The 27,409-nt window shown below is 47.3% G+C and overlaps 2 protein-coding genes across 2 annotated transcripts in view; one reads left to right on the top strand and one right to left on the bottom strand.

Annotated features, from left to right (window-relative positions):
• The window catches only part of gulp1a (GULP PTB domain containing engulfment adaptor 1a), a 350,639-nt gene extending 340,336 nt beyond the window's left edge, over nucleotides 1-10,303 (bottom strand). The window contains exon 1 of the mRNA XM_077002298.1: nucleotides 10,289-10,303. The gene's annotated coding sequence lies outside the window, so the exon portion shown is untranslated. The remainder of the gene's footprint in view (nucleotides 1-10,288) is intronic.
• The window catches only part of cps1 (carbamoyl-phosphate synthase 1, mitochondrial), a 42,861-nt gene extending 22,473 nt beyond the window's left edge, over nucleotides 1-20,388 (top strand). The window contains exons 26-38 of the mRNA XM_077002291.1: nucleotides 123-317; nucleotides 1,489-1,556; nucleotides 3,456-3,531; nucleotides 6,977-7,054; nucleotides 9,220-9,327; nucleotides 9,839-9,928; nucleotides 10,364-10,534; nucleotides 13,663-13,737; nucleotides 14,262-14,360; nucleotides 17,772-17,831; nucleotides 18,270-18,382; nucleotides 19,082-19,211; nucleotides 19,684-20,388. Coding sequence (XP_076858406.1) covers nucleotides 123-317; nucleotides 1,489-1,556; nucleotides 3,456-3,531; nucleotides 6,977-7,054; nucleotides 9,220-9,327; nucleotides 9,839-9,928; nucleotides 10,364-10,534; nucleotides 13,663-13,737; nucleotides 14,262-14,360; nucleotides 17,772-17,831; nucleotides 18,270-18,382; nucleotides 19,082-19,211; nucleotides 19,684-19,782 — 1,362 coding nt within the window. The 3' untranslated portion in view covers nucleotides 19,783-20,388. The remainder of the gene's footprint in view (nucleotides 1-122; nucleotides 318-1,488; nucleotides 1,557-3,455; nucleotides 3,532-6,976; nucleotides 7,055-9,219; nucleotides 9,328-9,838; nucleotides 9,929-10,363; nucleotides 10,535-13,662; nucleotides 13,738-14,261; nucleotides 14,361-17,771; nucleotides 17,832-18,269; nucleotides 18,383-19,081; nucleotides 19,212-19,683) is intronic.
• The last annotated feature ends 7,021 nt before the right edge of the window (nucleotides 20,389-27,409 follow it).

Raw genomic sequence — 27,409 nt, 5'->3', positions numbered from 1 at the left:
CTGTGTAATTAGTTGAGGTGAGTATTTGTTTAAATTAATCGTGTTCGCTCGGACTGCGGTGACCCAGAATGCAGTTGTTCTGTTCGCGGTTCCTTGGTCTGACCCAGGGTTCTCCTCCACAGGGCTGCACGGGCTGCATAGTGTCTGTGGGCGGTCAGATCCCCAACAACCTGGCCGTGCCCCTCTACAAGAACGGGGTGAACATCCTGGGGACCAGCCCGCTGCAGATCGACCGGGCCGAGGAGCGCTCCGTGTTCTCCACCATCCTGGACGAGCTGGGCGTGGGCCAGGCACCCTGGCAGGCCCTGCACTCTCTGGTGAGCTCCGTCTGGGCCGTCTCGCACGCCGCCACACGTTCCACACGCTGTCTGTTGTTTGTGTCTCTCTTTCGCTTCTGGAAGCGCGTGGAGTGCCGTCTTGGCAGCGCTCTGCAAACAGCGTCTCAAACACTCACACTGGCCACGGTTCCCCCGTGCTTCTCAAAATAACACTGGAAAAAAAAAAACCTTGTTGGGTTTATTTTGGTTGAGTTTACGTGAAGTGACCGAGTCTGGGGTTGAGAATACTACAAAACAACACAACAAAGCATTATTCATATTGTGCTTTTTATGTCCAAAAAGAAAACACCTTCTCTTCTATTAGTTTCATTGAAGGTGTATCATCTTTCTCCTAACATTTGTATTATGGGTTATTTAAACGTTAGTTTAACGTTATCACCCCCTCCCCGGCTGGCCGGGCCCCTGGGAGCCGCTGTATGCTCTTGGCTTGCAGCTTGCCCACAGTGCTTAAGCATGTCCTCCCTGAAATGCCTTGACCCGCTGCTCGTCGCCTGGGCCACTGAGCTGAAGATGGAGAGGGCGGGTCTCCCTGTGCCGCTGCCGACAACACTACCTGCGTTTTAATTGGCTGCTGCTGTTACCATGACGTGGACAGTGGGCGGAGCCGTGAACCTTGCCCTCGGGGAGACTCCGGTTCATTCGCTAAAGCGAACAAGCCATAGTGGGGAAAGAGGACTCCGCTCTGTACCCTGGGGACCGTTTTCTAGAAGGTTCTGCATCAGCGTTTGTGACGTGGCCTTTCCTGCTGTTGGTGTGAACGATCCATGCTACTCCTGCAATAATGTAGTGAGTCCCAGATGGTGCGGAACAACACATGCTCAGAGCAGTGTCACTCAGACACGAGAATAAATACATCTCCAATGAGGAAGAGAGAAAGGAGTGCAGGAAAGGGGGGAAAAGCTCTCCTCTTCCATTTGGCTGCTGGTTTTCAGATTCTTTTTCTTGTTGTTTCTTTCATTCTGGTGGGCCAGTTTGCTCCTGTTTCAGTAGCAGTAACAAACCAAACTCGGTCTGCAGGACTTTCCTCCCGCTCTGACCCTGCCGTGACCCGGTAATGTGTGTTCACATGCTTCCTGTCGCAGGTGGTATGACATCTTGTAGCACAGAGTCGTGCGGTTTACATGTATTTTGTGTGTGTGTGTGTGTCTAGGATGATGCGTTCGCCTTTGCCAAGAAGGTTGGTTACCCCTGTCTCCTGCGGCCATCTTATGTCCTGAGGTGAGTGTGTATGCTAACGCTAACCCTTTAGTCAAAGTAGGATTTAGTTTGTTTCTAATCTGAGCATTCCTTATGGGCTAAAGCTATGCCCATCTCATAACTAGAAAATGAGATTTTAAGTTTTGATGGTGTCTGAATTGACCGTGATGGCGTTGTGATCAGTGCACTTGTAACGCTGATTGCTGAAAGCCCCGCTGTCCGAGCCACGTGGTTCATCAGGTCTAGCCGCCGCCTCCTTCGTCCCTAATCAGGCTGTGGGCGCGTGTTCGCTGCGCGGCTGGTGGGGAAATTAGGGCCCTCTCGACGGCCATCTCGCACCACTTCTCCCGCAAGAGCAGGTCAAACGCACACGCAGCTGGAGACCGAGGCCATTTACTCACTTACCCTGGAAATGGCTCCGCCGACAGGAGCAATTTTGTGAGCTGCGATGTTGTTTAATTTATTTACCCCCCCCCCCCTTTTTTTTTCTTCAATCTCACTTTGCATTAAATGTTCTCCCTGCTGTTCTAATCTGTTTTGATTTCATTTATAGACTTTAAGAGGTTGCTCAGTTTGCTAACAAGCGCCCTGCTACTTGTACCCAAACATGATGTAAGGCGAGTGAAAATCTTGGTGGCGAGATTGAACCTGCTGCTGTAGGACTGTTGCAGGTGGCATGTTGAAAACACTTGCAAGACCACATCCATTAGAGTTTAACAACATGCACATAGTAGTGATGATCAGAGTAACAGCCGGACACGGTGAAGCTACTGCTGTCGTGAAACACCCACAGTCTTCCTGGCTTGACTATTCCACCATGACTTCATAACAGACAAACGGATCAAGGACAGTTAGAGGCGTCCGAGCTGTTGGTGGGGGGGGGTCCATGTCCCATGTCCCATCCCCCTGCCGTATGTCCCAGTGATGGAGTAGTCCTAACTGCAGGAGCGAGGAACGTTCTCCCGGTCCTTGTTCGGGTTGACTGCAGGTCTCCATCCGCATCCAGACGGAGGTTCCGTGAGAAGCTGCCCTCCCGTGTGTACCGCTTTCCTCTCCTCTGTAAAAGTTGCTCTTGCGTTTCCTGGTGCTTCTTTGAGCCCTGGCATGTCAGCAGAACTGCTCTGTTGAGACCTGTGCTTTCACCACATAGTCTCTGAGGCCCTGTCACTCCGCTAACGCCGTACGGCCGTTACCCACAATGCTCTCGGTGTGCCTCGGGCTGTAGCACAAAGCGGCTGAGACTACCACCGAGCCTGTCAGGCAGAGCTCAGCTCAGCCCGTTCGTACGGGCCACGTGCTTCATGTCCTGCAGACGTTGGGCCTCACACAGTGCATCGTGCACCATTAGCAAATCTCCTGTCGGGGAACAAACCACGTCGCCGCTTCCGAATGAAAGGAGACGTCTCTTGTGAATATTGGTCTGGAGCTTTAAAAGTAAACTCTGCGTAGATGGTCTTCGTTTTCGCTCAGCTGTGAGCACAGCCATTCCCCAAGATGAAAAGACATTTGGGGAGAGTGTTGCAGATACCATAGCAGCCAGTAATGGTCTCAAACGGTTCTGGCAAGAATTTGTGGATTATTCTGTAAAAATAAAAAAATAGAACATTCTGGTTACGATGCTGCCAGAAAGACTTGATCAGCTGAACCATCACCGTCCACACCCCCATGTAGGGATCAGTAGCCCCTCTCCGAGGATCCTGGCAGGTGGGCTGTATCGTCTTTCCCTGCTTTGATTTTTCTCTTTTATATTCCTCCCTTTTAATCGTTTTATCCTTCAGCTCAATCTTTTGCTGGGTCACTGCACCGATCTCCCCACAGGCTAAATCAGAAGCAACAGATGTGACTGTAAATGAAGATGGTAGTTATTTGTTTAATTTATAGTACAGTTTATGGTTGTTTTTTTTTTTTTTTGCCCTTCAGTGGTTCGGCGATGAACGTGGCTTACGGTGAGGAAGAGATGAAGCGCTTCCTGGAAGAGGCGGCCCAGGTGTCGCAGGTGAGCCCCTCCCACTTCCGGCTACGCACCACATCACACTCAAGTGTTTTGGTTTCACAGCCGACTGTTAAAAGAAAGTGTCACTGTAAATCAGTTGGAATTGGTGTGATTAAAAAGTCGCTTCTCGGTCATTGCTGTGTAAACTGGATGTCACACACATAAAAAAGAAAGGGCCCTGGAAACTGAAAGCCTGACTACACAAACCCTGTTTTTCTTCAAAAGGTTTGCTCATGCAGTTTTCCGTAACCCAGAGCTGATCTGAGACGGTGCCGTTTGCGAAGTGTCTTTCCATGTCTCTCAGGGGAAGCACGTAGTTTAAGTGTTCGAGTTCGTTCGTTCTTTCTTCCATATGTGCTTTAAGAATGATGAATAGATGTGTTATTCCTGGCTCTTCTGGAAGGTTCGCACGACGGCTTTTCCTTGGAGGTTGGACTTGGTGGTGAACAGTTTCTTCAGGGAGGAATTTAATTAGATTGTTTTATTGAGATTAGACCTTTAAATTTAAAGTGCCTACATTCTGAAAGTTAAATGTAGTGAAATGAACAATATTGTAAGATTAGACACACACACGCGTGAAGAAACAGCTTCACACATTGCACTCAATTAGACTAAGGTTCACCTCTGACTTTAAGCAATGTTGCGTTTCTCGACCTCCGGGAGGGTCTTTCGTGGTGTATGAATCCCCAGCTACAGTCTGACGGATTGTATACCAACACGTATTGTCTCGTGTGGCACGGCAGTCTTGCTCCTTTCAAAGTGATTGTGCAGGCTACGTTCACCCACCGTGTGCTGTTGAGTGTACTATACCTCCTGTATCTAGAGCCTAGCCCAACATTGGGACTGAATTAACAATGGAGCAATATACAAACCACTCATCCTTTGAGAATAGCTCATTTCCTTGCCTGGGACTCTTATTGATTTCGGTAAAGTGAACACTTGAGGTGGAGGATCGGCTGAGTGTGTCCACCTCTGGACCTCTTGCCTCGAGTGTTTTTTTTTGAGGCTTATATATTTATTTATTTTTTTACTTCCCCCACCCCCTGGATTTCACCTTCTCGGGGCTGTTGCGTAGTGTCCAAACACACTAGGGTCACGATTTATGATAATTACGTCTTACTTTGGAGCCAGTCGGAGCACGGGCTGTGCCACTCATCTGACACTGTGCCAGGAGGCAGGTGGTCCCTTAGGCAGGGACAGGGGTGTGGTTCCTACACCTGCAAAGACGGGGAACCCTACAGGACGTCCCTCGGCCGAGAGAAGACAAAGAACCCCGCTCTGAATTTGACTAAACACCTAGAGTTGCTCTCAGCAGACTCTGCTCAAATGAAATCCCTCTTGAAGGCGCGGTGTGTCGACACGGTAGATTTTAGCAGCCCTGTAGTCCCTCAACAGGCCACAGTGCACATCTGACATGCTGTGGATGGAGATTTTGATATCCTCTCTGCAGCTGCATCAAACGCAGACGTTCTGTGTGGCTGCCCAGATAGGGGATTTAGAGGAAGGTGTTCAGACCCCGTAACCACAATCGGCTTTACCGTCTCGGGCCTCCAGCAGAAGTGAACTGTCCTCTGCAGGAGTGTGTGCAATAACGGTTTCCTGTAGCTTTCCCTTGGCGGCCAAACATCACCAGGCCAGATTACCTCTGGCGGTGGGTCTTGGATGGTGAAGGAACGTTCTGCAGTCCGCCAGTGGGTAAAGGGCGCCTGGCAGTTTTGGCTCCAGGCTTCAAGTCCTCGTCCAAGGATCTTCATCGTTTGAGACCCAAACCATCCATGGGCACTCTGGGAGTTCCAGTCTACTGTACAGGAAACGAGTTTGTGGTCTGAACCGTGTTCTGCGTGGCTCCATTAAAGCTGCACGGTTGGTTGTGTTGCGGATGCTCCACTGGCCTCCATCTGCAGCTCTCCCGACTGTCCGACAGTCCTCCAACGTTGACGCTCCTCGTCTGTCTCCCGTCTGAGGTGGCCAAAGTCCATTTCCCCTCATACACTTCCTGCCCTGTCCTGCAGGGGAGACGTGAGCTCATGTACCAAGACGATCTGCCCACGTGAACCACTGTGGTGCCATGAGCTCACGTGTGGTGCTCACGTGTGGTGTTGGCTGCTGCAGCGGACCCCCAAACATGGGCTGGCCCCAAGTCAAGCCGTTTGCCTCGTTGAACATTACCCATTGCTTGGTTCTGGGAACTGACCCCCGTACAGACTCCCTACACCTTGGCACACAGTTGACCCAGGAAGTCCAAAAGGCCAGATCGCCGTTTCCTTTTGGCATCTCCACGATGACCATGTTGGCTGTAGTTTCATGTTCTGCTGTGTCATCAGCAGGGACTCTCGTGGTAGCATCTTGTCTGCTTGGGGGCCTGGTCATGGTGGCCTGGTCATGAAGGCAACGTCTGGCACCCTCAGCCAGAAACATTTCAGCTGTGACTGTGGCCCTTCTGACTCTGGCCTGACATTTTGTGACGGTCCTGAAAGCTAAAGGTCCATCTGCCCACACACTGCATGGTGGCGGATGACAACTGTGGTCATGTGACCAGTGGCTGGAGGCCATGGTTCTTGCTCACTTAGGACATGAGAGAACAGATCAGGTCCCCGAGGAAGACATGTTGGGTGACATGCAGTGGTTGATTTGTTCTGTATCTCTTGGTCTGGCGCTGGCAGAGATGTATCTACTGTGTAAACATGGCCCCTGCAGTCAGCCAGTACCCAGATAACTACGGTTACATTCATAACTAGTGTTTCATTTGTTTGAGTGGTCGGTCTTCCTGTCTCACCCTTCATCCATGTTTAACATCACTCGGTACAAAAAACAAGTTTAGAACGGTCAAAAGCTCACTTGGAAGGTTACGTGCACACGTGAGGGGTTATCGCCATCCCTCGAGTCGAACGTCTGTTTCTAGTGTGCCGTGCAGGCCATGGTGCTGAGGCCGACCCACAAAGAGGCTCGTCTCTGTGGATCAGGACTCGAGGCAGGCGTGGAGACAGAAGACAGGATGTGTAGTGCGGGGTAATCTGCAGAATCTGTCTCCTGACTCGTTGCAGTTGGCTGTGTCGTGATGGAGGACACGTGGATAATGTGACTCTGCACATCTGTTCTCCCACCGTGTCTCAGCGAGTGGAATGTGTGGATACTTTAATCCCCATTAATCCAGTGCTATACCTCACACTGAAGGTGTACTCTCTTGGGATTATTGCACTTTGGGTTTTTTAAATTCCAGAATATTGGCCTTTTTCATGTGTGATGTGTAATTCTAGTTTTTGCTGGCTGATTATGTGCCGGTACTGAGCATTTTTCCCATTTATTTATTTGTATTTTATAGGTTTTTATTTTTTACTACATTTTGTGCCTCATGTTTTATCCTGTACAGATTCAACTCCACCTTCACGCAGGTTCTTGCTGTAAGGTGACAGACTGAACTCTCATGTCCTGATCTTCTCCCATGCAGGAGCACCCTGTGGTCATCACGAAGTTCATCCGCGGAGCCAGAGAGGTTGAGGTGGACGCTGTGGCCAAGGCTGGAAAGGTCAGACTCCCCTCACATCTCTGAAAGCTTATCACAGTGCATGCTGGCTGTTTACATGGTGCTTCGTTAATGCATGCTATGCTCCTATGCATGTTATAAACAAGTGTGTGTGTGTGTGAGCGCGTACGCAAGATATGATGCATGACACGAAGATGTGGGTAGGTGGAAGTTTATCTGGTAAAGATAAGAAAAACCTGGATGCATTAAATTGAAATCGGTCAAAAGCGAAATGTGAAACACTTGATTCTGATTGAATTTGTGCGTCTGAATCACGGAGCCACACAAGTCCCATGATTAAGAGGCAGATGGAGGTTTTCATCTGCTGGGGGTTACCTTCTGGAACCAGGATGTTATCCCGCCATAATAAGAGCCTTAATGAAAACAAATGTTAGTCACCGCGTTATGAACGCAACTGTTTTGCTCTCTTGGTTTGGTTCCAGTTTCTGCATGTTGTCACCATCGCTTCCTATCAGCATTCTTGTGCAGATGGCTAATATGCAGATTAAATATTTACTCTGACATAGCGATGATCCATCCCTGGGGTTAGTACACGCCTTGGTGATGCGTTGGTTAGGACGGTGGTTTGAGAGGTCATGCATTCAGATTCCTGCTGTGCTCAGTTTACTGTTATGAGGTGAGATCTCATCACCGTGCATCTGTGCTTTTCATGAGCCACAGTCTGAGCCGTAAGCAGTATTGCTGAAAGTGGCTGTGCACACACATTTGGGAAACGGTTGTAAAAACCCTGGGCATCATAGTAAAGGATGTTGTAATAATCCTGCAAATCAAACAGAGCAGGTGCCAGAAACTGCATTCAGGCCTCCGCAAAAACCAAAGCAAAGCCATTTCAGAGCTGTAAAGGGCCACATTTAGTTAGTGTGTTGGTTTAGCCCATAAGTGATAATGTCTTTTACTCCCGTTGGGATGTATTCGCTAGCGCAGGGTTTGCCAGTGGAGTCTTCAGGGACCTACAGTCCACATCAGGAACGCTGAATACCTGGCAGACTTGAACTGGTGCAGAACAAATGGGTGCAGAGCAAATGGATATGGGCAGTGGGAACTCCAGTCTACTGTACAGAGATTTCTCAGTTATCTGTGGATTTGTGGAACTATCAGCAGCAGCTCTGCTAGGCAGTCAGATCCAGTTTGTTTCCCTCTCACATATCTGATTTTCTTGGAACGACAGTCACTCTCGTATCGTATCAAATTTGATTTGAACCGCGTTCATCAGCGTCGGGCGTTTTTTAAAGTGTAGATCTGGCGTCTGAGCCTACGAATGCAGTCAAAGACCAGCGATACACGAACCATTTCACAGCGTGATCTCAACAGAGGAGAACCCGCCGGCTTTGCTTACATTCCACAGTTCATTGATGTGCTGATCTTGAGGTAAACGTTGTCCAGTGTGCATGTCCTTAACCGGAGGACTCAGAGGTGTGCCGTGAGGTTGACTGGGATGGGTGTGGCTTCCTAATGGTGCCTCTGTTTGGTACATCAATTATAGTACTTGTGAGTTCAGATGCGATCCAGAACCTTTAATAATCACAGACCTGTACAACACAGCACGTACTGTCTCTAACCTCTGATGATGGATGCGTTTGGCAGCCGTGGTGAGCCAATGTTCTCACAGTGCAGACAGGAATGCACTCGTAGTGTAAACACTGAGAATATAAAGTTTGTTTTTGTGTTTTGCATGGGAGTGACTTACAATGATACAGCATACATTGGGGGTGGGACTAGATTTCGTTGCTGTCTGCAAGATGCAGTGGTTTGGGCCAAACCACCTCATCTGTTGCACCTCCATCCATCCTATGACTTGAGAATACAGTTTTCAAAAGTAACTCGACGGAGGTACAAAAGATGAGAATATGAATACATTGGGATGTGTTATAGTGGAACCTGTCTGCTCCACTTATCTCGGACTATATGGAAATGTTGCTAAGAGCTTTGATCATTTTAAATGCAACCACAACTTGAAGTAGTTATTTCAGACATGTTCAGTTAGGAGCAGGTAGATCTTTCCTCTTCTCAGTTCAAAACTTGTGTTGAGAGTGGGGAGAACTTGAGTGGGCTTTTATTTTATTATTTTAAACTTTGCTTGTTGAGTGGGCTTTTATTTTATTATTTTAAGCTTAGCTTGGTTGACTTACCTCCTGGTCTCCTTCTAGGTCTTGGCCCACGCCATTACAGAACACGTGGAGGACGCTGGGGTTCACTCAGGAGACGCCACCCTCATGCTGCCCACTCAGACCATCAGCCAAGGGGCCCTAGAGAAGGTCCCTACTCCCTTCCCCTCCACTTCACTAGCTCCCTTCACACCAAGATGCTCACAGCGCACACCGAGGAGATCCATGCACTCCTGAATTTGAAACCCAATGCGTTATCTATATATGTATATATGTTCTACCAAATGAAATCATAACGGGGTAAGGAAATCATGAATCCGATAAGACACTTCAGATCCAAAAGTCATTTGATGTGGAATGCGTGCGGTTTATAGTGAGGCAGTAATAATCCGCCTGCCCACGCTGATCAAACTACACACTACTGCCTCCTGAGTCAGACTCCGTTTGTCAAAGGTGTCATATAAAGTTTCTTTTGCATTTAGTTTCTGTACCGTCGGGGTCTCTATGTTCCGTCCCGAGTTGCTGACGGAGCGTGCGTAACCCCGACTGTGACTGATATGATCTCACTCTCCCGTGCATAAGTAAAGGTTTTAAACTTGAGTTATGGTTCACAGGCTTGGTGTGTTATTTTATTTTATTTTTTTCTGGTGGGAATGTTCAGGTGAAGACTGCCACCCGGAAAATTGCGAAGGCGTTTGAGATTTCAGGGCCGTTTAACACTCAATTTCTGGTGAAAGGCAACGATGTCATGGTAAGTTATTGGTGCTCGATTTCCTATGAAATATAAGTGTGGACTTTAGAAGTTAAATTGAGTTTTCCATGTGGCCCGACCAGTTTGTTAAAGTGGAATTTGATATTCACAACCATACGGTTTTTTTTTTCTCCCAGTAATTAATTTTCCATTCTTTTAAATTTATAGAAATGTATAAATTGCTCAGGTGTACTACACAAATAACAAACCATACAAGAAAACCATGAGAAAGGAAATCTAAACAGATAAACATTTTATTTCCTGACGCCTGAAAACCAGCACTTTTTAACGGGTAATTCAGATGTCTATGCTCAGTGCTGGACACCCGTCCTTCCAAGTCCGCTAAGGACGCGTTTCTGCCAGTGCTGTGTGTGTCCAGCACCAGCGCCCAGGTGAGCGTGGGCCGCATTACTAGTGTCGCGTCCTCCTTCGCAGGTGATCGAGTGCAACCTGCGTGCCTCCCGCTCATTTCCCTTTGTGTCCAAGACCATCGGCGTGGACTTCATCAACGTAGCCACCAGGGTGATGGTGGGGGAGCGTCTGAACGAGGCACAGCTGCCCACCCTGGAAAACCCCATCATTCCTCAGGAGTACGTGGGCATCAAGGTACGTGTGTGTGTGTGTGTGTGTGTGTGTGTGTGTGTGTGTGTGTGTGTGTGTGTGTGTGTGTGTGTGTGTGTGTGTGAGACACATGTGTTTCTGGGTAGAGCTCTACCATGCGTGGGCGGGGCAGAGGGTGGGGCTAAGGGTGGGCATGTTTTCTCTTGTGGGAGGACTGGACGTAGGTATTTTTTTTGGGGGGGGGGGGTGCTTTCCTTGTTTTTTGTTTTTCTGTTGGAGCTTTCGAGTGCTTCTGTTTTCTTTTGTAATAATCTTGAGAATCTGTCAAATTCAACAAAATTCTCATATAGCACAAAGTGTAATATAACCCAGCCCAAATATGTCTGTTAAAAATTTTTATGTCCCCTGTGAAAGGAGTATCATGGTTATTACCTCCACAAAGGGATAATTTAATTAATGTTAAACTGAGGTTGATACCTTGCACTTTAATGTAAGATTAATACTCTCCAGACAATTCAGCCTCCAAGCATTTAATTTGCCTTTAAATGACATGGGCATTGTGGTTGGTTGGGGGGGGGGCGTAGGCAGGTTGGTTGGTGTGTGGAGATGGCTTTTTGCTGTACACGTCTCCAGCTAGCTGTTAAATTACCAGGAGTATTTGAGACATCAGTTCTATCAGTAGCTGTGGAGACAGTCTTGGAATGGGAGTCTAGGGTCCTTGCGTCTTAAGCGCGGTCTCTCCCTCTCCCAAAGTCATTTCCTCTGTAATTACCAAAGAGTCGGAACACAATGGCAGTGATGAGGAGGCAGTCGTGCAGGGATAATCCTGCCGCGCGTCACCCGAGCCTCCAAACCCCCGTTCAGCCGCCGAGCAGAATATTAAGCTCGGGAGCGACTCTGGTGGAGGCCCGGAGAGGAACGGGGGAGGAACGCACACACTATCCTGCATCAGTAGCAGGTGAAGATGTGGACACTGAAAACTCTGTGATCGCGTGTTCAATCAAGAGATGATTCATTCCAGAAAAGATATTACATTTTCATTACATCTCCCATTTTCACGCTCGCTCTCGCGCTCTCTCTCTCTCTCTCTCTCTCTCTCTGTAAGAATAAACTCTTGGATTTCTCTCTCTTGGTGAGCTGTCTGAGATTTGCTCTCAACTCAGTGAGTTGGTAATTAGTTAATGAGTTTTCTGACGATCTTCAGCCTTTTGACATTTCATTAGTGCCCAGATGGCCAGCTCAAAAGCTCCCCCTACTGGTGGTATCAGAATTTCTCCTTTTAACCCCTCCCATTAGGGCATTAGGGAAACCTCTGCTTTGTGTAAATTCTGTAGGTTATTACATTTTCAGGGAAGCCCTGATTCTGATTCATGTCCTTGCTAACAGCTCCCTTATATGCATGGGTGTTTGTGCATTATGATTTTGTGATGTAGTCATATAATGTTATAACTGCAGGCATGCTGCTCTGTAGTGAAAATGGAGGTGAAATTGAGCTTGAATAATGACTTGCAAAAATCCTTGGGCTAAATTTTTGGTCTGTGTAAAATGAATTTGTTGTTTGATCACGTGAGCACCCACAGAGCTCATCTGGAACATCTGATAGTGGTCAGAGCGCTCATAGCACATAATTAACAAATAGTGTGATTTATTGGCCAACTGATTTGCACGTTGCAAGCTACTGCAAAGGCCAATATTACAATAACGGGTCATAAAAAATATATGCTGTGTGTGTGTGTGTGTGTGAGCTTCCCTGCACACACTGACTGTAACGGGTCTCGAAACAGCTTCAGGACTTGAGAGCAATGCTCTGCGCTCTCTCTCTCTCCCTCTCCAGCTTAGGGGGACAGTGGGGAAAAACCTCACAGTTGTGGATTTTCTGCCTAACGAGTCTCCACTGGGTCTTTTTTCCATTGTTTTACTAATCTGCACAATAAAAGCTGGTAAATTCTGGCTGGTATTCGGGGGAGAAACGTGTCACGGAGGCTTGGAGGTCACGTGAGGGTCGGGATGGTGTGTGGCCAAGTACTATCTCCACCGTTCAAACTTTCACTTTCCTCAGAAAGCTTCCGTCGCCATGGCCACAAACCACCGCTGAGAATAAGCTGTGTGCCGTCCTCATGTGTTGGGCGTGGCTGGATGGACAGTGCAAGATCGTTCACGCCATCGGACCACGTTCTGACTCCAGGAAGCCCGACACGCATGCAGGAGCTGGTTTGAACTTTTGCAGTGATCATAGGTGATGATGCACCGTGGCCTTTTATTAAATAGGATGCAGGAGGAACTAAACTAAATTCACTTGAACTATTTCCAGGTTTAATCCTAGTCCAGGAATAATCTGCCTGGAAAACCGTGTGGGGTGCTAATCATTGGGTTTGCTTCCGTAGCCTGTGTCAGTCTTGCACCAGTTCCTGCTATTCCGCTGTATTTATTATCCTACTGAGGCCATTTATACATCAGCTTGTGTGAATGAGCCCGTATTATCCAGCGTTAATTTGCCCATCTAAAGGATGTGCTCCCCCTACTGGCCGAGACGCTCGTGGCGTTCCGGGTGAGGCTATGGGCTTCGGCCAGGTGTTGGAAACTGGCCGGTGTGAGCAGAGAGGTGTGGGTCAGCACCGTTGCCTGGGAAACGGACCCACCCTACCCATCCACTCAGTCACAAACGGAACAGAAGCTTGTGTGCTTCTCTGATGGTTACAGCACCAACATGAATATTCAGATGGGTACAGCCCCGCCTTCTCTATAGCTTCCTCTATATAAACGCAAATTCTCTTACACCTTCCTCAGCAGGTTTGGGTTTTGCTGGTGAAGAGGAGAGAACTGATGTGTCTCTTGGGGAGGGTGTTTTGTGGCAAAAGCGCTTTCTCTAAGGAGAATAAAACATTGAGTTTCCATGTGGCTGATCACATTCTCAAGCTGTAGGTGGCAGTAACACCACAGATTTCCAGAATTTCATTTTAAGGATTCATTTTGCACAATGGAGGTTTCGATTTCAGTCTTTTAGTCATTTCAATTATCATCTAAATTGTCTAATTATTTCTATTTAAAATGTTTAACACAGTCTAAATCTAAATGAAATATCACAGTCTCTTCTTTCTCTTTTATCTTGTCTTTTTCCTCCTTTCTTTGCATCTACAATCTCTCCCTCCCTCCCTCTCTCTCTCTCCCCCCAGGCTCCGATGTTTTCCTGGCCGCGTTTGCGAGATGCTGACCCTGTCCTGCGCTGTGAGATGGCTTCCACTGGAGAGGTCTGGAGCGCCTCCCCCTTCATCACATTCCTTTGATATTGACTGTGTTGGGTGGGGCGTGCGGCACTGTGGGGGTGTGTGGTCCTGTGCCAGCAGCAAGGGGAGTGGACCCTGTTTGCACTTTCATCACCTGTGAGACTAGATGGCTCTCTGTGGAGAGCGCTTCCCTGAGCAGCACCACACACCCAGTCCAGCGGGGGGCGCTCAAGCGACAGATCTTTTATGTATCCGTGACGACTGCCCCACCTGGTCCCCCTGGCAACAGCTAAACCATAAAAGTTTGTCCAGACGATGTAGGAGCAGAAGGCGTCTCTGTCTGCTGCCGGTCGGTGTGGCTGCCTGTTTAATTAGTGCATCGTGCCGTTGGCAAACTGACAAGCGTTTTCAGAATATGGACAATTTTCCCAGCACGTCAATGTTTGTATGATCGGAGTGCAAGAAAGTTGCAGATGAGTGCCCCTCAGCCGCCTCGCTGCTGTGGCTGTTGTTGTTTTTTGTTGTTTACATCTTTCATCCTCTTGCAGGTGGCTTGCTTTGGACCAACGATCTACTCTGCCTTCCTGAAAGCCATGCTCTCCACCGGATTCAAACTGCCACAGAAGGGAATCCTCATAGGCATCCAGGTACCAGCCTATCCCCCCGCCCGTCTGTAAACGCGGCGCTGTTGATTGGCCAACAACCCTCCGTAGCCCGACCCCCGTCTCTGCCATGAACTCCCCCTGTCTTTCCGTCTCGTTTGTCCTCTGCTTTTCTCTCTCGCTCCCGTTCTTATCTCTCTCTGTCCATGTCGGTGTCTTTCTGCTGGTCCTTTGAAGCGCTGGCGAAGGCTGTCGGTAATCGTTCCTAGCGATCGCAGGGCGGATCTGTGTGGCTCCTGTGACTACCCGATCCGTACACCCTGCCCGATCCGTACCGAGCATGCGCGAGAAAATGTGCGCATGCGCGTTGCGATTGGCCCAGGCACGTATCGGGCAGATATTTTGCCCATGCGTTAACACTTGACGACACAACTAGATGCGAAGTAGTGAACGGAGTCTGTGATCGTACGAGAAGCATTGTAATAAAAAAATGAAGGATTTCAGGTTTTATGGCGAGTTAAAGGAGTATATCTCCCACGGTTTATTCAAATCGACTTGTGATAAAAATATGCGACGTGAAATTCGTCGTGTATCTGAAAACTTTATAGTTGAAAGTAAGTTAAATTCAAACCATGTTCCTAAGTTAACAGTCTGTCCTGTCGTGGAATATAAAGTTCTTATATATATTTATAAATAACAATGGTGGAACGTTTTCTTTTTATGTTTAGATAACCGAATGTTTTACATCGGACCAAACAAAAATTATATGCGTTTGGTTATGTTGACTGAAGAGAAAAAGAGGTCTGCTCTGATCGAGTGTCGTCATAACCCTGGCACCGGTGTTACCATCATGGTGTACGACGCACTAGAGACAGGGTTATTGCCGGTTACTTTTGGCCTACCTTTTGTTTGGTCCGATGTAAAATATTCGGTTATCTAAACATAAAAAGAAAACGTTCCACCATAGTTATTAACTTTATATTCCAGGACAGGACCGACTGTTAACCTAGGAACATGGTTTGAATTTAACTTACCTTTAACTATAAAGTTTTCAGATACACGACGAATTTCGCGTCGCATATTTTTTTCACAAGTCGGTTTGAATAGCTCCTTTATACTCCTTTAACTCGCCATAAAATCTGAAATCCTTCATTATTTTATTACAACACTTCCTGCACCCCAAACCAATGTTCTCCCCAATGTAACCAATGTATAAATCTATATTATATTATAATGTATGTGTATGTATGTATTAATCCGCAGTTACAATTATAATAAATATAATTTATTATTATTTCTATTATTATTTAATTGTTATTATTACTACTATTATTTTTAACTGTTTACAAAGGTGTCGTAAAATGTAACGGTAGTGTCGTAAAGTGTTAACGCATGCGCAAATATCTGCCCGATACGTGCCTGGGACAATCTCAACGCGCATGCGCACATTTTCTCGCGCATGCTCGGTACGGATCGGGCAGGGTGTACGGATCGGGTAGTCACAACAGCTCCTTCAGCTCACCTGTCACGGCGTGGACGCACGCGGGTCACTTCCTCCCTCAGGTTACGCCTTCACGTCGTCTTGAGACACTGTGAGCAAGAGTGAATTAGTGGGAAGCTAAAAGACTTCAAAGTGACGGCCACCGATTTAAAGTCATTGCACACGTTTTAAACAAGATTTCAACTGCCGAGTTCTCAATACGACACGATAAGTTCTTACGCGGTAAATGTGCTTCTCATTGCGTGATCGTAGTGTACTGCTTAGTGAAGGGGGAGGAGCTTATTCCCTTTGGAACAGACTCAGAAAGGAAGCTAGGATTAGAGAATGAGCAGAGAATGATGGGAAAGCTGTATGCTGTGGGACTGTGCCCAGAAAACACTGAAGTGGAGGTCCGACTAGATAAACAACACAGCAGAACGTGTTCAAGGTTGTTGAGTGTTCTGGAGGTGAAAGCTATAATGTGCTCACAGCAATTAATGGACACGATGTGAATATAAAGTTGTTTGGTGTGGTTTGGTGATTTGACTCATTTATCGATTTAATCTGTAGAATCAATGCCAGGATCGGGGCTCGGAAAATCCTCAAAGCGCTTTACCGTTTGCAGTTTTAATCTAGTAACATTTATGATGTTTCGACCCTTTATTTAATCCAGTTTAGTTAACACAAAACACAGGACAGCTGATTCAAAATATTGTGTATGTACTATTACAGACTTAGGACTCCATTATGCTGAAGTGTTTTTGCTTTGATTAATCCTTCCGATTAGTATTATATGCACAGTAGCCCAGTGCCTCTGTGGATACACTAAGGCAGATTTCTTACTCTGAGCCAGGCATTATAAATACAGGCCTTCAGCACTCTGAGTCACCGCAGAATTACCAACTGAAGGCACATTTAAAATGGAACTTTTTTTTGTTTTATTGAACTTTTGCAAGCAAAGCATTGTGGTAGTCCTGCAGTGGTTAGCTGTGCACGTCTTGCCTGTGAATGTATATAATGTGTTAAATTGAGTAGATAATTAGATCAATTAAGGCCGGGAGTGGAACGTAGCACAAACTAAGCAAATCTGGCGATTTAATCACTTCAAGGGAAACTGTCATGGAAGGATTAAGGCTCATCAGTACAGGCTTAAATTAAATTATTGAAACAGAATTTAGAAGTTATGTTGGCTCAAATGTAATCTTTGAGTCTGTATGCTTTGGTCTACTGTATTAGACATGTGTTGTGGACCCCCCCCCCAACAAATTCAATGTCCCATTGCAAACAAACAGCAACATAAACAGTCCAAACTCAGTTGTGGGTGGAAAACTTTAAAAAATAAAGGAAGTCATATTCCACTCTGCTGAAGCGTAATCTCTGGAGAGGGTCATCTCTGTCCCCCCAGATGGTGAACTGGTGGCTAGTATCTTGAAGTTTAGGCCTCTGTGTTTGAGAACTTCTGGGTGTTTGCTGTGTAAATATGAGCTGTGTGCAGGGGTCCGACACTCCCAGCTATGACCCTGAACACTCCTCTCTCATTCTGACCGTCGCACGCCAGACGGAATCCTTTTCATTATTATTTAATATTGGTTCCTCTGCACTTTGGCTGGTATTTCTGATTTATAGCAGCTCTCCACACAGCAATGTGGAACATCTCGTCGGGGTCTCTCAGCAGTGTTATGGCAGCATTATTTTCTAATGGAATCTGGGGTCCTCACGGTAGTGTGAAATCCCCATCAGGAGGAAGCCCTGTCTGCCGTCGGCACACACACACACACACTCTAACGTCCCCGCGCACCGCGCCTCGCTCTGCTTCTAACGGCTGATTATGTCCCCATGGTTAACCAGGTTATGTCCCTGATGTGGACATGCCAAGACATAAAAATTTGTCTCCAAAGGCTCTCTCAATTTGTTTCTCTCTCTCTCTCTCTCTCTCTCTCTCTCTCTCTCTCTCTCTCTCTCTCTCATCCTTTCAGCATTCGTTCAGGCCAGACTTCCTGTCCACTGCCCACCAGCTGAACGAGGAGGGCTTTAAAGTGAGTGAGACCTCCTCTTCCTCCTCCACCTCCTCCCAGCTGTGTCTGGGCCAACCACGCCCGCTCCACCCTGGCTCCACCCCTGCCCCGCCCTCCCTTCTCCCGTGCCGCTGCTGACGTCTGAACGGCGCTCGTTTAACTAGCCTGTTCTCATTCTACTGCCCCTCCGCTCAAGGACTGAATGACATTAATTATAATTACAAGCCAGTATAACAATTTGGAAACCGTTTGCAGTTTATTAGTCGCGCATCCCTAATCAACCTCCTTATAAAGGAGCTTTACCCAAGAATAGGATGGCAGTTCAGTTCATTGTAGAATAATACACATTTCACTGATGCATCATTTAATGTTGTCTGGTATAGAGAGAAAAGTTGTGACAGTAGTGAAATATGTTGGACTGATCTCTAACTGTGTGTGTGTGTGTGTGTGTGTGTTTAGCTTTATGCTACAGAGGGCACCTCGGTTTGGCTCAATGCCAACGATGTGCCCACCAGCCCAGTCGCATGGCCCAGTCAGGAGGGTAAAGAGGACAACCTGCCCAGCATCAGCAGGTCAAGACATTTAACACCACCCCAGCACTCCCAGTATAGCTCACTAACAAATGATGGGGAATATGGAACTCTGGTCTCGTGTATCTTTTTCCAGTTTCATGTGTATGGTGGTTGTTAATCTTCTCACCATGAGCACAGACCTTTGTGCATTTTCACTGTGTCGTGTCTTCAGAGGAGGATTGGTTCCACCACTGAGTCTTGGTTCCTCTCAAGGTTTCTTCCTCGTGCTCTTAGGAAGTTTTTCCTTGCCACTGTCGCCCTTGGCTTGCTCACTGTGGGGGCTAGGACTCGGCACTTGTAAAGCTGCTTTGTGACAACAACTTGTAATAAGTGCTATATACATGCATTTTGTTTGATTGACTTCCACCTCATCTCAGCGTCCTCCACGAGGGACCACAGCACTTAATACTGGTCTTGCCTTCTGTACCCTGCGCCCTGGTTGCCATGGTGTGGTCATCGGTGGGGATAAAGCAGCCACCTTCAGCATCAGCTAGTGTTGCATCATGGGAGGGGTTTGCGGTTAAATATTGTTTGCCTTTAAGGTCAGGATTCTGGAGCCTGCTTGCGTGTCTTGTGTATATAGGATCAGAATAGGAAATGTCAGGGGTTTTACTCTGGAGCAGCAGGACTTAGGCACATGTCCTCTGACTGCAGGTACCGGTGATGTGAAAGGTTCTTTTAACGCTTCTCTCCCTACAGTCTGATCAGAGATGGCCACATCGACCTGGTGGTGAATCTCCCTAACAACAATACCAAGTTCGTCAAGGACAACTTCCACATCCGGCGAATGGCTGTGGACTGCGGTGTACCTCTCATCACCAACTTCCAGGTGTGCCTCCTTATCTGCCCTCTTCCTGCCCCCCCACCCCTCCCCAGGAGGAGCCTGGTTTTGTTTCCTCCTCCTGGTCGACACGACTGCTCTCTGGTCATTAGAGGGGCGGGGCTTACCCAAGGGCTGCTGAGCTGAAGGATGTCTACTAGCCTTTTGAAAAGACTGGATTAGCCATTGTTGAGTCTGGATTAGCCATTGTTGAGTCTGGTTGGTATGCCTGGCCTTGCAACTCTCCGTCCTCCCAGTCTGCTGAACCAGCCCATTGTGCAGCAGAGTAGGCTGATGGTGCACTCGTTTCCAGCCAATCAGAGACCAGCGTTTGTGTGGCTGCGGTGCCAGACTGAAACAAAACAGAATCGTGTGAATTTCAGGATGGTGAAATTCCGGCTGTCCGGGGCTTTTGCATGCTGCCCTGTCTTTAGTCTGTGTTCCCTGAGCAGTGGACTGAACGCTAAATCTTCTCTCGCAGGTGGTGAAGTTGTTCGCAGAGGCCATTAAGTATTCTACCGAGTTGGACACCTCCAGCCTCTTCCACTACAGGCAACGAGAGGCGGGCCAGCAGACCTAGAGGCACCGAGCTGGTGGGCGTCCACCCACCTGAACCCCACCCGCAACTTCTCTCACCCCCATTGAGCATACGTCCCCCCTGGAGGCCCAGGGGGTCCCAGTGGACAGACCTGGCTATACTATAAGGAAAGGCCATTCCTTACTGACACCAGACTCTTTCGATCTGTCTCCCATCTGAACTGTTGAGTACTGTGTATTCTCATTTTTGCAAATGTATGACTAGAAGCTGACACGTTTATTTAGTGGATACACACACATTACTTTTCAGTTTTTCTGAAAGTCAACACACACAATGCAATGCAGTGCAATGCAATGCGCGCACACACACATACACACACACACACACACACACGTACACATACAAAATCCTCCAAGTACTTGTTATACTGTGTAAGTAATACTGTGTAGCACTTGTTTTAAATTGTGCTTTTCATTAGCATAAACCAAAATTTTATGCTTCTTTTAAATGACATTTCATTTGCTCCTTTTGTTATGAATTGTCTGTGTTTGTTCACTGAATGAGAGTTTAGAGAGTGCTTGTGGGAGATGTAATGGGACATTGAATTAAAAATCCCTTGCCTTAATAAAGTCGAGCACAGTGAGTTAATAGTGTTTTCCTCCCCGATGAATTGAAGGCCGATTGCTATTGTTTATCAATTGCCAAGAACGACACATCGATCAGAGCGGAGTCCCTCGCCTGTTGCTACCCTGAAACCAGCGGAGAATACGTAATGGAGCCGCGAGGTCCGCCTGCTGCTTACGAAAGATTTATACCGCTTACTTTGTGCTAACAGTCGACGTTCTGCCAACAGCGGAGGCTAATAAATCAGCTGGGTGTTCTCCTGAGCTGGAGGCGTGAGTCACCGCGTCGCTGACCAAATGCAGGTCGGCATCGTCTCGCGTTACGACGCCGTGCCAGGAGGATGGGTGTTGTTTCCCGTTTGGATGGCGACGACAACACCGTTTTGCCTGGTGAGGATAATGAGATCAGAGTGAGTCACGGGTCTGGCGTCCTGGCCGAGACTACGCCGTCGAGCAGATGGCGCCGTATGTTGGCCACGTGGGGGTCACCGTTGCCTCGGGAATGGAAGTGACTGCAAACACCTGCCTCTCCTCCGTGCTCCAAGTGTCATGCTTTTAGATATATACAGTATTCATCCAACTACAGTTTGACCCGGAAGTGCTCTATGTACAGTGGTTGGGGAAGGGGGGTTCATTTCTATCTGCAAATGACTCTAAACAGTGGCGTGAAACCATGGAGGGCTCTGATCAGGTGTCTGCTATACCATGCTGCGTTGGATCAATGGTTCGGCTGTCTGCGGTCGGGGGACCGTGTCCTAATGGTTGTCTGGGAGAGGTGTGTCGAGAAGGAGGGTGTGTTCCCGAGTGCTTCATCGCCACCACTGTTCCCAAAGCTCTGTGTTTTGGTGAAGAGGTCACGGGGGAGTTTGGTTTGCTGGAGACGGTGACCCTGCAGCACGTGCTGAGGGTTGAGGAGCTTGTTGTCTGTGTTCAGGATGTCGAAGGTGAGGTGTTGAGTAGCTGTGCGATACAGGGCTGCACGCTTGTGTGGTTGCATATCTCCAGATTCCCTCATACAGCTCCATTAATTGTTTGATTGATTGTGCAAATTAAACACGATGCTCCCTTTAGCAGTACAAGTACATTTCCTGCTCAATCGATAGCATGGGTTTGCACTGTCCTCAGATTAACTCGTTCATTAAGGAGGCTGATTAAACCTGCAGATAAGCGAATGAAGCTGTTGCAAAGCAACTTGGCTGAATTCTCCAAAGATGCAAACAGATCGCTTTAATTAGTTTGGAGTGTTTTTCATCCTGCCGTCGCCCCGACAGACTTTGAAGACTCCTTCAGCGTTCCGAGCGAGAGGAAGTTCGTTTGTTTGAAAGTATGAAGTGCATTACAGGTGGCGGAGGCGGACGGGTGAAGATGTCTCACTGATGGGTGAAGATGTCTCACTGACGGCGTCGTTCCCCTGCTGCCCTGAGGCGGTGTCGCCGGGGGAACGGCTAGGTCATTTACTTTGACGGAGCAGCTAAAACGTTGGCGAATTTCTGTTAACGGAATATGATTAAATACTCTCTTTGTAACTCTCATCCAAAGGGATACAAACAATTAAATCTGGATGATTTCTCTGTACCTTTCAACCTTTGACTGTCTAAGGCAACAACGTGTCGCACATTTGCAAATACTGTGGACCCATGTTGAACTGACACAAGAAATAAACAGATGAACCAAACTCTGCACCAATATAAAGTACATAGAGTCCCCCGAGTCATGGCCAGTTCTCATAAGCCATGGGTGGCTCTGCTTTGTATACATAATATTGGCAATTCTAGCATTTGAATGTGGTTTGTATGAGGTAGATGGGCCATTCAGGTGAGGCCAAGTCATGGTTTTGGTTTAGAAGGTCCCCAAATATCTTCTAAATTCATGTTGAAAATCTTTTGTTGAGTCCTCTTTAGATGTAGCACCAAAAAGGAAAAATCTCCCTGTGTCCATGCATAAAACAATTAGTTTCTCTGAAATGGAGATGAATGGTCCCCAAAGAGCAAGCCATGAACACTGGTGTGTACCACTCCTCAACATGAAATAAATGTTTGCTTTCTAGAGGTCAAGAAAGTACCCGATACTCGGTGGCGACCTCTAGTGGAGAACAAAAATACAACAAATGTAGTCTGTGCCTGGATTGTCTTTTACACCATCTTTGCCATGTGTTTTTTTTTTTTTTTTTATAATGAAAAAATCTGCATTATCTTTCTCACTTTTGCCATATGTACGCACACAAGGATTCCCCCTGTCACCCTGCACCGTCTGAAAGGCCATTTGAACCTTAGAATGTGTTGGTTTAAAGGCTGGAGTGTTTGGGGCAGAAAAAAACGGGCCACGTGAACAAAGTATTCTAGTTTCCGTACAGCTTGTATTGCCTCTGGTGGCAGGGGCATCTGGCCGGCGTTTCACCAGACACGTGTGCACACAGTCGTGCCTCACTGACCTTGAGGGACACCGGGTACATTGTTTTTGACAATAGTGTCAACATACCCCTGTTGCTTTCATTCAGTCTTCCACTTCGGTTGGCACTTTTCTGACTGGGGAACACGCTGAGAGGCTCAGGTTCATAATTACCGTCAACAATAGGAAACGTCTGGGTTTTTCACCCTCGCAGTTTGAAAGTCAGGTAAAGTCTTGGAAGATTTGAATGTGTGTTGATGCTCCATATGGACGCAGAACTTTTAATTATACGTTAATCATTTTCCAGCTCTCCCCTCCTACGTGACGTCCTGGGTTCTCCTCCGGGAGCCGTGCGGAGAGCACTGATACCAGCGGTCATGATTAGCTAGTCACACAAGGCTGAGCGTTTGATTGAATTTAGCTGGCATAGTTGAATGCTATAATATGATATGGCAAAGATTACAGCATGAGATACTTATTCAAGGCCATTGAGGAAGTAACGGCTATTTAATGGGGGGAGATTCAGAGATCCTTTCTGTGTGAGCAGAGTGCTGTGTTTTGGTAAAGGCAGAAGAAGAAGTGAAGAAGAACCATACTGGTTCGTGTGTGTGTGTGTGTGTGTGTGTGTGTCTGCATGTGAATGGATGTGTTTCAGTGCGTGTGGGCACACGTGCATTTCATTATAATGACCCCTACAAGGACAGTTTGTGTTATGCCTCATATCTGTTTGATTTCATTGGTTTTGCATAATGTATTTAGGACTATGCTGCATTTGGTTTTGGGGTTATATAAGCATACAAAGGGTCCCCAGCCCTTTACAGCAAAGCTGGTCATATTCACAAATCAAATTCTACCTCTTCATAAATTCCCGAGCCATCCTATTGTACATGTGCATTGCTCCTAAGGTGCCCTTCAGGTGTGGCATGTGTGAGTTGGAGAAGACCTTGTTTTACGCATTGCATTTACTAGAAAAACCACGTCCGTAAATACTCACTGTTTTCAGGTACAGTTTATAAATAGTTGCAGGAACTACCAGCAGACAATTCCCGAGTTGGATTCCTGTCAGATTGAGGTTGATGCTGATGTCTGAGGAGCCTGCACTGACCTCAACTGGTTTGACCTGGTTTGTCCTGGCCTGAGAACAATGATAACGAAAGTTTCTGAGAAGTGGAGGAGAAGGCGCATGTTTGCGTGGGAGCACGTCTGTGATGTGGATAATACTGCACGTGTCTGTGGTCGAGCGGGTCATATTGTCGTTTTGGGTGTACAGTTTCGCCTCGGGCCAAAAAGAGACAGCGGGAACACGTGTCGGTGTGCCGGCGGGGACGATATAAATATTTCAACTTTTTGTGAGCGCACACGTGTGGGTTCCTGATGGGTGGGTTGGATTAGGAGTGGAACTAAACCCGGCAGGGGGATGGATCTCTGGGAGCAGAGCTGGACAGAGTCCATATGAATCAGGTGCACCTCTGGACACACTAAAAATAGGCTCACACTGCTTTTGCACTAGCTTCCTGTAGAAAAGCAAGACCCTGTAAGAGATCATAAGAATGATGAGCGTTAGCACACACATTTATGGCATACATATTTGCACTTGCACACACACACATGAGAGGGTGACTGTACCTCAAACCCTTACTTATTCTACTTTGTTGTATGCTATGTTACGTTTTTACAATACACAGCATCCACATTATTAGAATCACCTCCCTGCCCACTTTATAAAGTATCCCATTCTCATTAGTGGGTAGTCAATCTGTTGCTAGGCACACTTCCCCAGCCACCCACTACCCTATTCACCATTGGTCAGTGTCTGACCACAGGACATTATTTGGGTAGGGGACTGTTTTCAACACAGCACTGACTCTGGTGGCACGGGTGTCGTGCTGGTCTAGGGGCGTCGGACACAGCGGTGGATGTGGACTCTAGTACCAGAGCCAGTTTCACTGCTTTGTACTGAGTTTTGCATGCGAGGTCTGCCAACAGCCGTCTTGTGGTCGGACGCAGACCCCTGTCGAAGAGTCCGAGGTCTGCCAACACTCATTCTGCCTGGCAACAGAGGGGCAAATCTCTTCTATAATGAGATAGCAAAAGGCACATTGGTGCACTTTTGTGGTAAATTATCAACAGCAGAATACAAATCTGGATTAAAAACGTGCTATGAAACTGGGGACCGACTGGAGCAGCCAAGCCTGCTGCTGGGGTGGTGATGACTGAGCGAGTGGGTCTCGGTGGGTCATCGTCACCCCCGTCCTCTCCAACCGCAGTGGCACCTGTCACCATCCACCCAGACACAAACCCCCTGTGGGGGCGCTAATGTGCCCCAGGGTTGGCGGTGGGGATGAATGAGGTGTGCAGAAGAGATGAGAGAGGGTGAGAGGAGCAGGAAGGGAGAGGTCGCCGGGTTCAGGAGAGGCACGTTTGTTCGATCAGGTCACGTAAGAAACGCACGGGTTGTGCCCTGCAGTCCTGACTACATCTGTGAACTAGAGTCCTGAGATATCGAGAAAGACGGGACCCAAGGCAGGAGCCCGTAGTGAGAGGTTTTCTGCCCTTCAGAATCGTGTTATAATGACACTTTACTGACCTCTGTCACAGGGTTCAGCCTAGCCCATGGGGTCCTTTAACCTCCCCTTGCTCTGGACTCCCTATACGGAGGAGCTGGTAGGACCCCGGGGGCGTCCGTAATGTGCCTGAGGGAGTGGCAGCTGACGTGACTATTAGACATGTCACGTTTCCCGCAGTGGGCCATAGAGAGACTCTAATAAGCAGCACGTGGCTCGGGTACTTTTTTTAACCACCATTGGAGGCTTGAAAGAGCAGGTTCATTTCAGATAATTTAAAAACTTTAGATTTCTTTTGTATTTTAAGAAGAAAACAACATCTCGGGGTAACGTACAGTGGAGAAAATAAGTATTTAGTCAGTCACCAATTGTGCAAGTTCTCCCACTTAAAAAGATGAGAGAGGCCGGTAATTGACATCATAGGTAGACCTCAACTATGAGAGACAAAATGTGAAAGAAAAAAAAAAAAAGAAAATCATTTTGTCTGACTTTTAAAGAATTTATTTGCAAATAATGGTGGAAAATAAGTATTTGGTCAATAACAAAAGTTCATCTCAATACTTTGTTGTATATCCTCTGTTGGCAATGACAGAGGTCAAACGTTTTCTGTAAGTCTTCACAAGGTTGGCACACACTGTTGCTGGTATGTTGGCCCATTCCTCCATGCAGATCTCCTCACGTTTCATCTTCATTGCCCTTGCTGATGGAAGGAGGTTTGCACCCAAAATCATCTCGCAATACATGGCCCCATTCATTCTTTCATGTACACGGACCAGTCGTCCTGGTCCCTTTGCAGAGAAACAGCCCCAAAGCATGATGTTGCCACCCCCATGCTTGACAGTTGGTATGGTGTTCTTTGGATGCAACTCAGCATTCACTGTCCTCCAAACACGACGAGTTGTGTTTTTACTAAATAGTTCTACTTTGGTTTCATCTGACCATATGACATTCTCCCAATACTCTTCTGGAACATCCAAATGCTCTCTAGCAAACTTCAGATGTGCCTGGCTTAAGCAGGGGGACACGTCTGGCACTGCAAGATCTGAGTCCCTGGCGTCGTAGTGTGTTGCTGATGGTAGCCTTTGTAACGTTGGTCCCAGCTTTCTGGAGGTCATTCACTAGATCCCCCCTTGTGGTTCTGGGATTTTTCCTCACCGTTCTTGTGATCATTTTGACCCCACGGGCTGAGATCTTGCATGGAGCCCCAGATCGAGGGAGATTAGTAGTGGTCTTGTAGGTCTTCCATTTTCTGATTATTGCTCCCACAGTAGATTTCTTCACACCAAGCTGCTTGCCTATTGCAGATTCAGTCTTCCCAGCCTACAATTCGGTTTCTGGTGTCCTCCGACAGCTCTTTCGTCTTCACCATAGTGGAGTTTGGAGTGTGACTGTTTGAGGTTGTGGGCAGGTGTCTTTTATACTGTTAATGACTTCAAACTGGTGCCATTAATACAGGTAATGAGTGGGGGAAAGAGGAGCAAATAATAAATACTTATTTTCCACCATTATTTGCAAATAAATTCTTTAAAAGTCAGACAAAATGATTTTCTCAATTTTTTTTCACATTTTGTCTCTCATAGTTGAGGTCTACCTATGATGTCAATTACCGGCCTCTCTCATCTTTTTAAGTGGGAGAACTTGCACAATTGGTGACTGACTAAATACTTATTTTCCCCACTGTATGTTCTACTAGGCACGTGTGCTCACGGGGGCCGATGTGACTCTCATCCTCACACGTTAGAACACGGCAGTGTCCTCATTTTGCTCAATATTGTCCCCCTGTCATTATACCCATATTTAAGTCATTACATATGGCCAGAAGAATCACTGAATAGGGACGCACTAGCCGTCCAATTGGGTGCTGATGGCCAGTGGTTAATAATTGTGGCATCCTTTCCTCTTTCTCTTGATGTAGTGTTATAAGGCTGTGTTGGCTGCTTTCAGCCAGGTGATGCGTCTCGTGTGGCGCATGGACACCTGCTGTGTCTTCGCCCTGCTGCCGCACACATGCGCTGATCCGGAAGGGGAGATGCTGCAGGTGAACAGTACCTTGCGAGCCACAGGTTCCAGTTGGGGGGGGGGGGGACGACACTG

The sequence above is a fragment of the Brachyhypopomus gauderio genome, chromosome 4 (genome assembly GCF_052324685.1).
Source record: "Brachyhypopomus gauderio isolate BG-103 chromosome 4, BGAUD_0.2, whole genome shotgun sequence".
Classification (NCBI taxonomy): domain Eukaryota; kingdom Metazoa; phylum Chordata; class Actinopteri; order Gymnotiformes; family Hypopomidae; genus Brachyhypopomus; species Brachyhypopomus gauderio.
Note: the sequence above shows the minus strand (reverse complement) of the source record. Positions and strands in the feature narration are given on the sequence as shown.